Source organism: Dermochelys coriacea, chromosome 4 (assembly GCF_009764565.3).
Source record: "Dermochelys coriacea isolate rDerCor1 chromosome 4, rDerCor1.pri.v4, whole genome shotgun sequence".
Lineage (NCBI taxonomy): Eukaryota > Metazoa > Chordata > Testudines > Dermochelyidae > Dermochelys > Dermochelys coriacea.
Window position 1 is genome coordinate 39827929 of NC_050071.1, and position 14719 is coordinate 39842647.

The window sequence follows — 14719 nt, forward strand, 5'->3', positions numbered from 1 at the left end:
GTGGCAAAAGTGAAATGGGGCTGAGACAGCTTTTGCAGAGCTCCTACAGCAAAACATTCGGGGGGGACTAGAACTACAATACGGGGCTGTAGCTAAGGAAGAACACATCAAAGAAAAAATACCTAAGCACTTTTCCTACTTCTCATGTAGAAATACCTAGATAAATAGGTGTACAAATGTAAAGATTATTAAGAGGGGCTGTCAATGACCAGTATTAAGATGTAGCACAGGCTGAGAAATCTTGAGCACCTAAATAAAGGCAAGTTTTAGGGGTTTGTAAATAGCAAATCACTTCTATTTAAAAACTAACAGGTGAAGGTAATGTGCAGGGGTGTTCTGTCCAGTGCAAGTATAAACTACAGGGTAATAGCAAACTAATGGGATGCCGTTGTTAGGTCTGGTCTGAATCAAAGATCTGGCGAGATGTGTAGATGTTTATAAATGGGGGGGATGTTGCAAATAATTGTAGCTTGGGGAAAGAATATGCAGAGATTGGAGCAGGAAATACATTTTTTTTCTAACATTTGTGAACAATGTTGATATATTTTAGGGAAGTAAATACATTGCTTTCTTACTCTATTTGTATTTTGGGATTTTAATACCAAAAGACACTTAGGCCTGCAACTGGTTACACTAAGACATGTAATCATTCTACTGCATGGACCTGTTGTCTGGAATTTATGGAAGTCCTTGAAAATTTTATAAAGCCCTCCTGGCTCAAGTACTATTACTAAATCTTTACTGTCCAACATTTCATGACCTATCAGTTTCAATGTTTTGTAAAATTTCACAGTTGAGAACCCCAACTTTCTGATCCTCTGCAAGCTGTGGGCTCCACAATCATTTATTTCTGATTACCATTTTTGTCGTCTTTTTAACAATTTTAGTGGCGGTTACTCTGCTATTCAGAGCCAACATCTGCTTTCATACCCTCTGAAAATTTAGTCTTAAGATTCCAAGTGGCTTACAAATATTTATATCTAACTCTAGAGCTTGGTCACATTTTTTTTTCACTTGGATATCAACGTAACTAATGATATTTTTATAGCTGCTATCTTGTAATGTGACAGCACTAATAACCTCGCCTATGGGTGAGTATAAATAATTCAAGGACTCATACATTTTTCCAAGCACTGGTTCTGCACTTCATCACTGAGAAGAAAAATGTTTTAATTCATGACAGCACTGTTACGTTTAAAATAAACAATCTTTCAATATAAAGTTTATCATGGACCAACATGCACATAGTCCCTCTCTGTACAGAACTGCTGAAACTGTATCTAGAAGCCTGTCTAATTGGTGATATCTAAAAGGATGTTGACAAATTAAAATGCATAGAATAATAAAAAGCATTGAGGAGTTCGAGAAGCTGGTGGGGGAATTCAAATACTACATGCAGCTTGACCTAAAGCAATGTTTCTGAAAATGTGGGGCACATCCCACAGGGGGTTGGGGTGGAAAATATATAAATTGAGTTATTGGCCTTTAACAATGCATGATGGTGTCATGGGAGAGTGAATGGTTTCATTTTTGTTGAGGGGTCAGCTTTCAGAAATCTGGGAAATGTTGACTCAAAGGATGTTTACTAGAGTACATCGAAGTAAACTAACTTTTGTAGCTGTAATTCTCACTAGTAAAAGCAATGATGGAAAGTAGGATACATATCTCAGGGGCTTGTCACTGTAATCTCATCCACTGTGATAAAATGCCCCAAGTCTTGTCTGTGGCTTCCACCATTGCTTACATTAGTGATGCATTATGGCTATGAAATGAAGTAATAGAGAGACAAGGTTCTAATATTTTTAAGTCAGAGTTGAAAATGGTAAGACCAAAAGTGTGCAAAACATTGGAGAGTATATTGTAGTTGGCAATCCTGCATTGGCAGAGGTATTTATCTCAGGTCTGTATTGTTTCTTAATTTCTATCAATATATCAAGACTTGTTTAGCTGGTTTGTTCTAGATTCCAGAAGAAAATTCCATTCAGTGATTATTCCCTAAAGGAAAACTTGTCTAGATATGAAAAGCTTTGGAGAAAACTGATTCACAAAATGCTTCAAAGTACACTTTCCCACCTATTAAAATTCATACAATTGTTAACTGAGTAAATATAGTGTGGCACACTTCCTGTATTGAAGTTTGTACATAAATTATTTACTGGATTATATACATTGACTTTTACCTATGAAGAGGGGTTCCAATAAATGTGGCAGCTTTTATTATGCTAGTTGAAACTGTACAGGTTCACTGAAAAAAAATATAAAGTAGTGAAACATAAGACAACTCCATTTACTTTAGATAAAAATGGCATGTTGTCTGGATAAAAGTTTTAGTGCAACATTTTAAAATCTAGTTCAGCAGTTCTCAGACTAGCAACCCGAGGATCCCCATTTTGATTGAAAATTTTTTGAAGACCCCCAAGCCCTGCTCCCACTCCACCCCTTTCCCCAAGGTCCCACCCCTGCCCCATCTCTTCCCTCTCCTAAGCATGCCCTGTCCCTGCTCCTCCCCCTCCCTCCCACAGCTGTGCAGGAAGTGCTGGGAGGGGGGAGGAGGAGTTGATCATGGCCCACGGAGCCCCACGGGTGTGCAGACCCCAGTTTGAGAAATGATCTAGTTAATTACTGAAGTCAAGCTTCTCATGAAAAGAGCCCAGTAAGCAAAAACTAATGGATTGCTAAGAAATCTAAATGGATACTATGCTACATGACTTTTCTTAAATTCTCCAAATCTGATTCTTGGTGATTCGGGTTCTAAAAATCAGACAGTTCCACATCCCCATCCCAACACCTTTCTTTCCTAGCTTATTGCGCTATATAGTCTACTTCACTACAAAATTCTCAAAGCAGTGCACCTTGTCTGGCAAGGGTTCTATGATACAGATTTTTTTAATTTTCCTCCCTTTCATTTAGCAGATTCACTTTAGTTATTTTAAACAACAAAGATTTGTGTATATAAGCAATGAAAAGTTAATAACTTTAGATTGCATCATCTGATTGTTTCACATAATAGTAGGCTCTCCAGATGTTGTACCCAATATATTTATTTGCATTTCTAACATACAGTGTTTTATATTCTCCAAATAGTGCAAAATTACAGAAAGTTGTACAAATACTGTATAAACGCACCTGATTATACTAATATAGCACCAATTCCAACAAGATGTTTATATTGGGAATGGCCCTTTAAAACACATTCATTGCCATTAAATTGAGGGCCAAGTCTGAATAAGAATTAAATCACATGTAGGGAGTCTATAATATTGCCACAACTCTTTTGCATGCTAACTAAGGTGTGAAATTGGATAACAGTAACAGAATTGAACGTGTAGATGGACACATACAGACATGAGTGTAACACATAGTTACACATCTATCAAACATTAGTACAAGCATTGCATTTTGTGCACAAAAGGCCACAACACATTGTCACAACTGGAATTTCCAGAGTGGGGAAGGGAACCACATACTATTAAATAGTAGTTACTTGTCACAATATTGTACAATCACACATTGGCAATTTGATGACACTGAATGGCCACATTTCACACACACAAATGTTCCTTGGCCTACAGAGGTTTCATTACATCTTTTAAAAAGTGATAGTTTGCCAAAAATGTCATGAGCAAAGAAAATATTTGTGTATAACAATTTAGAATGCCCTAATGGGCATTCCATGCATCCTAGAAATAGCACAAGTTTTGTGTTTATCTTGAATAATTTTGAGACTACTAACAAAGAAAGGTTAGTATAACAATGTAATAATGTAGTGACCATTCCTTATGGACTAATTTATAATTTTGCATCATTAATACTTGTATTGTCACAACAATAAGGGTTGCTTTTTTTCACTTTTTATAGTGTTTAATCATAGGTTTCTATAGTCTTGAGAGTAGTATTTATTAGAGAATCAGCTGAGGAAACAGGTGTGAATGTTTTTTTGGGGTAGAGGTCTATGAAAACTGGCTATTATATTATTTTTTAGTAATGCATTGTGAAAAGAAAAAAACCTTAGAATTTGAAAGGACTAACCTGCAGTCATTCGGCCTTGGGCTCTAATTTTTTTTCTCATGTCATAAATGTAACATGAACAAGCTGATTAGGAATTGGATGGATTATCTGCAAGGAAATATGTTGCAGGTATTGGTATTATGTAGCTGCCAGGCTGTACCTACAATGGGTGTGCATGAATGGACTTTGAATCTGTCCGCTCTTGAGCAGCCATGTTTGCCTGTGCGGTTTTCATTATTGCCCTTGCATCAGTCAGGAGAGTAAGTGAATTGAATGCCCTTGTGGCTGACTCGCATTTTTTACTACTTTTCATAAGGACAAGGTAGTTCTAAGTGGATTAAACAATGTACTGCTGAGTTCTACACATTGGCAAAAGGCCCTGTACCTGCTGCAATCCAATAGCATTTCATTACAGCTCTGGCTACTTCCTTTGCCTTAGGCAGATGCTGAAATTTGCAAAGCTGCAACCTGGACTTAGGTGTAGACTTTCACCTGACACTATGGTCTGGACTTGGCTTCTAGCCTGGATGCCAGATTTGGCAAGAGGGTGCCTCAATCTATTCAACTAGGAATTTGTTTCTGCTTCCAGGTTAGTTTCAGCAGGTCTTATCAGTCTGTCCCTTAAGTGGGAATATGCAGAACCACTCAAAGAATAAATTAAGGTTACTTACTTGTATCTGCAAAAAGAAAAGGAGTACTTGTGGCACCTTAAAGACTAACAAATTTATTAGAGCATTTATTAGATGCATCCGATGAAGTGAGCTGTAGCTCACGAAAGCTTATGCTCTAATAAATTTGTTAGTCTCTAAGGTGCCAGAAGTACTCCTTTTCTTTTTGCGAATACAGACTAACATGGCTGCTACTCTGAAACCTGTCATTACTTGTATCTGGAGTTCTTCTTGTGTATTCATGCTTTCTACCTTCCCTTCTCTGACAGAGTCCTTGTTATTCCTTGTCTCTTGCTTTGCAGTGGAAGGAACTGAGGTGGTGAGGGCACTCCACCCCCTTATAGCCTCGTGCTCAGTGCGTTGTGATGCTGTGGGGAGGGTGAGGGATACAGGAGCACTCTGGCTCAGTGGTTCCCAATTTTTCTTTGCCATGGCACACCTCACCTCCAGGGGCTCTTCCCGCCACCTGGTGGCTACAGCAGGGCGTGGGAGGGACAGAGAAGCCAACCCCTTGCTCACACAGGAGCAGGAGATTGAGCTCTGATTGGTTGCTCCATCCCTGGAGGAGGCAGGGCAGTGAGGGAGACAGCCAACTAGAAGGTGGCTTTCCCCCATGTCCTCACACTTACTTTTTCAAAAAATTCTGCGGCACACCTGTTTGAGCATGATGGCACATCAATGCTTTGGCACACAGGTTGGGAAACACTGCTCTAGCTGACACTGTTGGAAGAGGTGTTTGCTGTAAGGCACCATAAGGCAGTGAGTACCTATAAGTGTGAATATGCAGACCCATCTCAAAGAACTCCTGTTATAGATAAGTAACCTTCATTTTTATTCAAGGAAAATTTTTGGCTTATTCTGTGTCCTTTAGGCCAGTTAGTAGTGGATGTCAGGATAGGACAATGTAATTCCCACCAAAAATAGCATGTGCCCTGTTTTTTGGCATTTCTTTAAATGAAGATACTCTGTGTTTCTGAAATTCAAATATGCCCCTACCTCTCCCACCCCCTTTTATTTTTTAATCTGGCACACGTAGGTGTACAGGGCACTTTATTTGCAGGAATTTTACTCTACCCTGCTGCACTGACCAGTTGTACTTGGACATTGTGCATTATTTGGGGAGTGGGGGATGCTAACCTGTGTGGACATTTGTTCTGAAGAATTGGGTTTTAATTATTGGCAGGTCTTGCAATCAATCTGCTCTAGTGAAGTGTTACTAAGAATGGTCCAGTGACAAATGTGACCTGTGTATGCAAAGCCTGTGCTGTGCTTATACCTGAAATATAGATGAGACAGAATAGAAGGACAATGCCTTTTTTTAAAATTAGAGGAGTTCTAAATGGGGCAACCATCAACCTAAATAGGTTACGCTGGAAGTGAGGATTATAAGTAATTCTGGGAGGAACCTGAAGCATAAATGCCAGTGCAGTCTTCTCGTGGGGAGTAACTAGTATACTGAACTCTCAAATTTTCCCAGTCCAATATTGGAGTAAAATGTTGGCCCCTTTTCCCCTCCAACTTTATTTATATTGCATTTTTCCATGCAAATATAAACTTTTGCTCAACCTGAAGGAAATTTCACATTAATCTGTAACTGTACAAGTAGTATGAATATGCATCCTTGATTCAACAAAAATAAAAACATGCAAAACAGAATAATGTGTCCATTTCCCACCCAGTGTGGGCCCCAGCTGTGCATTGGCTGTGCTGTTCAAGCTGCCCCGTTTGACTCAGAAACTTCCTTTTATTAATGCTTACTTTTTCTGAGTCACGCTGATCACAATTTGGTCACACTTTTTATCCAGGGTACAAAGGATGAGACTTTAGTATAAACACCTGGAGAGTCTTTGATTGCACAGCCATAACCCCAGGAAGTCACCCCATACACAACCCAGCTTTCCCCTGGACGTTCACACATGAGTGGTCCACCACTGTCTCCCTGACAACTGTCCACATGTTTCTGTTCTTGGAGGTTTCCAGCACAGAGCATCCTCCCTGTGAACCTTCGCTTATAACGCTCTTCACAAAGTCTCTTAGGAAGTAGGGGAATGGCAGCTTGTTGTAACGTTCTTGAATAGGCCCTTCCTGTAAAGAAAGACCAAATAACTAGTATTGAGAGACTTATGATCACCAAATCAGGTATGATTTAACTGAATTTATTAATGTGACTTAAATATTGCTATACAGTGTTACAGCATTAATTAAAAAAAGGTGAAAAGAATGCAGCCCTCAGCTCCCTCAAAAGACTGCAAATTGTAAGAAAGACATTTGGTTTAGCAGCACTTGTATCACAGATACTTCACAAGACAGGATTTTTTTGTTATATTTTAGGTAATTGATTCTACAAAAATATATGCTGTAATACTTAAATGTAGTGAGAAAGCTATTCTTAGATGGTTTGAATGGCTATGTGGCTATTGGCAGAAGGGATTTTCATCTCTAGGTCACTGTTCAAAGCCACCTTATTTGTTAATGATCAGAAGTCTTTATCATTTAGCAAGCTGCTCGGTGTTAATATATCAGATGAGTTCATGCTTTCAGTCTGGTTCCTAGTAAACAATTGGCCAACTATAAATCTGTTCTTACAAAAAATTACCATCACTATGTGATAGTCTCCTTGAGAAACTAAAGTCAATGAGACCATTCTACTCTGTTCTCCCAAGAAATGATTCCTCAAGGTTACAATTGAGAGACAAGGTAGAGAAGTTAGCACTGCCACTCCATAAATAGACTTCAGAGTTGTCAGTCTAGCACCTTTCATAAACATCACACTTAATTTAACAAAGATTCTGTCTCAAATCTCAATGTTGTTTCAACATATTTTCAGTCTCCTTTTGACAAAATAAAATACTGGTCTTTAATGTTCATTCAGAAGGAACTAGATTGTTGTGTAGGCTGAACATTTTTGAATATTTGGTGCAGTAAGTAGTGGCAAATCTTCAAATTCAATAACTTAAAGATTTTTTTGTATGTAAATACTTATGTGTTTGAATTTTTGGAATAGCCCAAATAGTTATTTCACTTTAGAAGTAGAGGTCCAAGTAAGATTCCATATTTTAAGTCATTTGAATATTTTTTCTGTAACACATCATAAAAACTCATCTCTCACCTCATGATTCTCTCTCAGTTGAAAAAAGTGACAACAGCAGCATTTTTTGTTTTTTAAAAAATTCTTAATTATCCTTGTATAATAAATTTGATTGCAGAGAACATTTAAAATCTCAGTAAATGTTACAATGATGTAATTTATTTCATTTAAAGTAAGTTTTGATGTAGCTAGTATTTCCATTTAAATAGAAGTTCTAAACTTAGTGGTACTATTTCAGAGCTCTTATACAGTGAATTACATAAAACATTAAGAGGTGTGGGGTTATTTTGTAAAATATATACAGTACTGAAAACCTTTCTTCCCAGTTTTTAGTTCTCCATATTTTCAGTATGCTCTCATAGATATGTGTGCATACATGCACAGAGATTAATTAATATAAAAAGAGAGAACTGATATTTAACCACATTTTCTTGCCAATTTTAATGAGTCAGAAGATTAAAGGATTAAAAAGTTGGCTGCTTTTTGTATTGTCATGAACCCAATAAAAACATAAAAGTAAAACATAGTTATTAAATTACAAAGGAACTGAGCCCTCTGTAGAAGAAACTCCTATCCGCACTCAGTAAAGTAACAGGACCTGCTAGTTATCCAAGTCTGATTGTAAATGTGTTTTGCCTCTCCTGCATCTTCAGTAGGATCTTCTTTCACTCAAATCTAGCTGCTGAAATTTGGAATTTGGAAAATGGCAGTGGCAGCAACAGAGGAGAAAGAAAGTGCGCTTGATTCTCCATTGCATACGTGCTGTGGCCATTTTTCATTTGACATCCTGGTGTCATTTAAATAAATCAGTAAAAGCATTTCTGGTCCTTATTAATAAGACTAAATATGGCAGAGCTGGTATTGTATTTTTAAAGGGGTCTGAATGTGTGGGCTTCCATTTGATGGGAGGCTGTAGGAGTGAGTGGATGATTTAACAGTACTATTTAATGTCATTCATTGTCCATTCTGGGAGAGTGAAGAGACAAGGTTAGTCACAGCTCCACTCTTTTTTTTTTTTTTTTTTTTTTTTTTTTAAAAGCACAAGCTAAATTAAAAGAAACTAGTGCTTGTATTCCTCTGTAATGATGGAGGGGCTGAGAGGGAGAACAAACAAACAAAAGCTTTTCTCCTATTTTAAAATGAGGGAACCTGGTACAGTCATTCCACCTTGAATATTAGAAATAGCAAATTGAAAAATTGGTTAAGAAATAGTCAATCTTTGTTGTGGGTGAAGCAGGGGAAAATTTGGGTGTATTAATATATAAATCACTCTTACCTGTGTCACCCCACCCAGTGATGTAACAGCTGGGGGCAGTTTTCTGTGGCCGCTCTCGCCTCAGTGGCAAACATGCAGGTAAGACATGGGTGCTGAATCTGGCACACTGTTCGTCTGGTCCCTGCAACCTCACTAGTGCAATGTCATAGTCGTTGCTGTCAGGCCTGTATTCTTTGTGCAGCACGATCTGTTGGACTCCAATTTCCTCCTCATACTCCTCAGGAACCAGCGTGTGATAATCCCCAACTCGCACGGCATAGTTCCGAGTATTGTTGCCATACCTGAGGATGAGACCAGGGCTCACATTACACAAATTCGCAACCTAAATAGACAACCAACTGTGACCAAAGTGTCTCTTTACTAATCATGTAGATGACAATACTAAAGTAGTTTTATTAGTGATAAACCCAATTATCTCAACAATGGTTATGTGAAATTCAGAAGTGTCTTGAAATTCTAAAGGGTGCATTCTCCTTGCTTTGAGCCATACAGATAATGAAAGTTTCCTGTATTCATTTTTAGAGTAGACAATTATTTTAAAAGAAAAAGCAGGGACCAATATTGCTTAAAAAAATTATGAGTAATACAAACATCAATATAAAACCACCAGTAAATACTAAACAGTACTGCAATACCCCCAAATAAACTCATGAAAGGAAAACAGCTGTAAAATTCAGCCTTGAATAAAGAAAATGTTGATTAATACTAAACACTTTTTGGGGGACACCTGAGCATGAAGGCCTCTACGCATCTTAACTAAAGATATACTAATGAAAGGGCAGTGGAAAAATTATAGAAGGCAGGAAGGACCCATGTCCCCAGATACCTGAAGGCTGTTCAAGCACAGGCAGCTCCTTGTGTGGGATATCCCACACCTGATCATGATTGTTATCTATTTAGTACTGTTGAGGGTTAGGATTTACAGGGCTCACAGGGCTATTTCCAGAAAAAGAAAACTAGTTAGGCTGGGGAAGTGTTGGGTTTTTTATTATTTTTTTAACCCTAATCAAAAATCACACTACCTTTTGACTCTCTTCCTGAGAAGTCCCTTTTATAGTGAATAGATAACTAGGAAATGTAATAGTTCAACATAAATGTGTAAAAATATCAGGCAGAGATTTCTCAAAACTCTCTCTCCACATACCCTCTATTCCACTAGGAAATTTTCACGCCCTCCAATGTCTCACTGTTTCCTGGGTGTACTTAGTTTTGCTCAAGAGTAGGCAGGAAAAGTCTCTCAGGCTGGTCCTGAGCAGCATATAGTCATAGAACTGAGTATTTGTTATCATTAGAGCTGGGCAGGAAAAGGTTTTCTAGTCCTGCAAAAAATTTTGAGATTTCAAATGTTTTCCTGTTCTTCAGTGGGATATAATAGACTTTTCAAAATGTTTTGATTGATAGAAACATCTACCCAAGATAGCTGGTGGTTAAGGGACTCAGCTATATGAGAAACCTAGGGTCAAGTCAGGCAGAGCAGGGACTTGAATTTAGGTCTCCACATCCCAGATGTGTAGCCCTAATTACCAGGTTATCAGCTATTCTAGGATCTCTTTCTCTGGTTTTGAGCAGAAATTCCATCCTGGACCTGATAAACTAGTCAAAACTGATACATTCCCAGGAAAAGTTACAACGGATCAGCATTTTCTGATGAAATAATCAAAAATTTCCTGACCAGCTCTAATTCCAAATTCAGTCTGCTTTCCTGTCCTTCCCCTATAAAATGACATGTTATAGAGTCAAATTCTACAAGTCTCATTCAGTTCTTACTCAAGAAAAACTTGTATTGCTTGTGGAATTCAGTAGAAGTTTAACCTAGGTAAAACCTTAGCAAGTCCAGCAGGATATGGCCCAATATATTTATTACGTTTTGTTCTAATTAAGCAGGAAGAATTATTTAAAATGGCAACATCATCATTTGATGTATTTTCTCCATTTTATGTGAAGGTTGCTTTATGGTACTGGAGAAAGTCTTTAACAGAAAGCCTCCTTAACAATACTAATATTGTTCTTTCTTCGTAATACTTTTATCCACTTCACTGTACTTCCTTTGTGGCTGAAAATTACAATCCAAAAAATTACAGTTGGCCCATAATAGCTGAAGATTACGGAGTTGTAGAAACTGATCTTGTATTTACATGGATCTTTCTTAAAATACTCTCAGAAAAATTAACCTGTGACTCTGTATGATCAGAACATACTATTGATGAAGTTTTAATAATCTCATCCTGAAAAATAAACTAATGGAGATTTTTCCTCTTTTTTTTTTTTCCAGCTTGGTTTTATTAGGTTTATTTGAAAGGTCTTTAACAAAACAAAACTCCACATTGGGGGTATCTTTTTAGCAGTACCCAACTTACTGTTTAGACAACAAAACATCAATCTGTTGATATCTTATCATTGGATCCATTTTCATTAGGGAATGTCCTTGGAGAATTCTGAGCATTAATGCTAATGCCAAAGATCATCAGGAACAACGGGAATGTGTCCCTTCAAATAAAGGGATGAAAAAATAGTGCTCCCTTTATTGATGTCTTATTTCAGTATATTCAGAGGCTTTTGGTCCCCACCTACATGTTTGAGTGTTTGCTGATCTTATTTCTAAGGCACTTCTCACCAGAGAACGAAAATTTTAATAAGTTTCTAAATCTTCACTGTTAAACACCTCATGGTTTCTCCAGTAATAAAAGTGTCTATTTGACCTTAAGGTTCTGTTCTGTGCCTGATCAAATAAACAACAAAATTCCCACTGACTTCGGTGGGAGCAGGATTGGGCCTTAAGATATCGTATTTACTCTGGTATTGCTTCGAAGGAGATTTTCCACAATAACAAAGTCTATTAGACTACAACTGGTTTCTGGAGCATGATACATCATCTGAACTAAGACATCACAGTAAAGTCCAAAATTCTGCATCAAAGCAGAGCTGTCAAAATCCCTGACATCTGCAGCCTGTCAGTAATGCTAACCATTTCCTGCTCTGAGAATCCCACCAAGAATCCCACTATTCCATGTCTGGATCAGCACATACCTTATTTTAAACAGGGCAATTCTATTGACTGCATTGAGTCACTACATCCACATGAGAGTTAATGGTCAGTCTCAGGTGTGCTGATATAGCCAGTGTTCATGGATGTCTGGGTTATTATGGTCTTTATTTCAATGCATTACACACTAAGTAAAAGCAGTTAGAGTGATAATTGTTGTGTTTTAAAGCAGTAGGCCTAATTTGGTCTTTTAAAAACCTCTATATTCTAATTTTATTGTATCACTGATGTGTAGTTCTACACTGGTCTCAGCCCTGATGTCTTTTCCTGTGTTTCCTTTTTACTGCAACTATTAACTATCGTGTGTACCAATGCGATAAGGTACTAGGTTGAGAATCAGGAGACCTGAGTTCTCACTGTTGCCCCTCCTGTGTGAGCCTGGGCAAGTCTATTTCTGTGCCTTATTTTCCCCATCTGTTATACTGTCTTTCATAAAGCACTTTGAGATCACAGTATAGTTTGAATTTTTTACATATATGCTGCTACAATAGGTTAATTGTGTTAAATAGCAGAGTCCCTGCCTTACATAGCTTCATGTTCTGTCTGTTTTCTGATATTTCACAATTCTTGACTTATATGAGAAACTTAAACATCTTTTTGGTACATCTTGGCTATTGCTGTGGCTCTAGAACCTGAGAGTGGTTATGGGTTTTGTTTGTTTGTTTGCTAATGCTGCCTGGGAACTTGTTAGAAACTGTAGTTTACATACAAGTATGTTAAATGAGCTCCAAAGATAGACTAAGCATGGGTTGTATGCACATTTTTCAGCAATATTTCTTGAAAACTAGAGCTCAAAGTGCTCCTACATATTCATATATAGACATGTGCTTTATTAGTGAAAAATACTAATAAACCTGAAAATATGGAAAATTTTAGCAACATAATGAATCTGTTTCCTTGTTTAATCATGGTATGCCCATCTCTGCATGAAGGTGCAGAAGTAATTCAGTAAACACATGAGGAGTCTTTGCTGCCTGATCACTGTAAGGAGCATAGAATAGTAGGCTGCAGAAGTAATGTTGGTACCTTCTGGAAAGTGACTTAAGGATTTCTGTATCAGTTGCAGGGTAAACTCAGTAAAAGGCTATGAGATGTGACATTACCAAATCAAGGGCTCTTTAAGTCAATCAGAGCCATGTTCATTTTTGATGAAAATGCCTGAGGCTGAGTGCTAGTATATGACCCCTAGTAATGAGACTCGTGGGAGGCTTTTCACACACTGTTTATAAGGCTTTGATTTTGTTCCCACTTGAAGTTGATGGAACACACTCCACAGTGATGTACATTGCAACTGGAACACTTTCAAAGTAAAACTCCATTTCATCTTTCTTACTTCTCATCTGTGAAATTATCATAACGGAGGAATAAACATACCTCTTCAGAAACATTTTTACACCCTGCCAAAGAAATAACTCCACAGTTATCCCTGTGTAGCTCACCAAGCTGGACAAGATCAAGGTAGCTGAATGGTTAAGGCTGCACAGTCTCACTTCACTCTTACAGAGATTATTTACAGAACAGATGTAATGCTTGGAATGTAAAGAGTATCCTGACACTGGAGTGGATTAAGTTGGCAGCCAAATACTTTTCCTCCAGTGTCACCTCTCCCAGTGGGTGAGTTTACATACTCAGAGGATAAGAGTTTGGCTGTTGTTACTAACATATTAGCCAACTTTTTTAATTTTCACTGAAGAAACTAAGAATCTACGAAGGAAACTGATACAGAATTTCTCCTTTGTAACAGTAAATGGCTCTTTTAAGTGTGGTCTAATATAAGAGATTATATGTTCACTTAAATGCAGCCACAACCTACAAAAATAGAATATACATTGCTTTTTATTGACATCTCACTTGTTTTCTCTGCTCAAATTTCATAACTCTGTGACTATATATAAACATTTGGTTGAATCTCACTCGGGAAACCAAATAACGCAATATGTGAGCCTATTCAGTTTAGCAAAAGATGCTCTTTCCTTTGCCACTTACACAATGCTAGATAGTCCAATAATTTTTGCCTCAGGGCCTGTATTTTTAAATGCAGATCTCATTGCTATTAATAGCTCTCTATTCCCAATGGAAGCCTATACACAGAAACATACTGCTACAGATAATCCTTGATAAAAGTTAGAAAACGCTGTATTAGTGATTTTATTAATATATGTCTGACTGTCCCTACTGTATTAGGATAGAAAGATGCGGAGTCACAAGCATTAAAAGTAAATATCCGCCATTTGCCTAGTGTATCAGTCAGAGGCGTACAAACTATAGGTATACTTTTGTCTGCTTGAATGAAACCCTTGAATAGTTGCCCATGTAATAATGTTAATTGTGTGGGAAAATAATAATTTATTACACAGAAACAGGTGTTTGTCCACCCATGCACCCATTTTGTACATTCAAATAAGGGTTTTGTGCATACAAATGAATGCAACCATATACTTTTCAGGTGTATTTTCAGTGACCTAATGGAAACTTAACCTTCTAAATTCAAATGGAGAGAGGCACCTCTTATGTTGTAGAATCAGAATATTTTTTTAAATTAAAAGGTTACAGTTGCATTTCAGTAGATATGGATTTTTCCACAACATTATAGTGCACAAATTTGAGTATGTGTCCTAATGTTTGTCACTGCATTC

At 37.5% G+C, this 14719-nt stretch overlaps 1 protein-coding gene across 4 annotated transcripts in view; it reads right to left on the reverse strand.

The window, feature by feature from the left end:
- Window positions 1–3029: 3029 nt before the first annotated feature.
- Window positions 3030–14719, reverse strand: part of PRSS12 (serine protease 12) — a 73822-nt gene continuing 62132 nt past the window's right edge. For 3 of the 4 annotated variants that reach the window (XR_006280823.1, XR_006280824.1, XR_006280825.1), the window contains 3 exons: window positions 9041–9321; window positions 4890–6761; window positions 3030–4678 (listed from right to left, as the gene is read on the reverse strand). Coding sequence is in view for 1 of the 4 variants with exons in the window: in XM_038400098.2 (XP_038256026.1) it covers window positions 6454–6761; window positions 9041–9321 (589 nt within the window). In the remaining 3 variants the exon portion in view is untranslated. Of the gene's footprint in view, window positions 6762–9040; window positions 9322–14719 lie in introns of all 4 variants that reach the window. The other variant, XM_038400098.2, reaches the window with a different exon arrangement.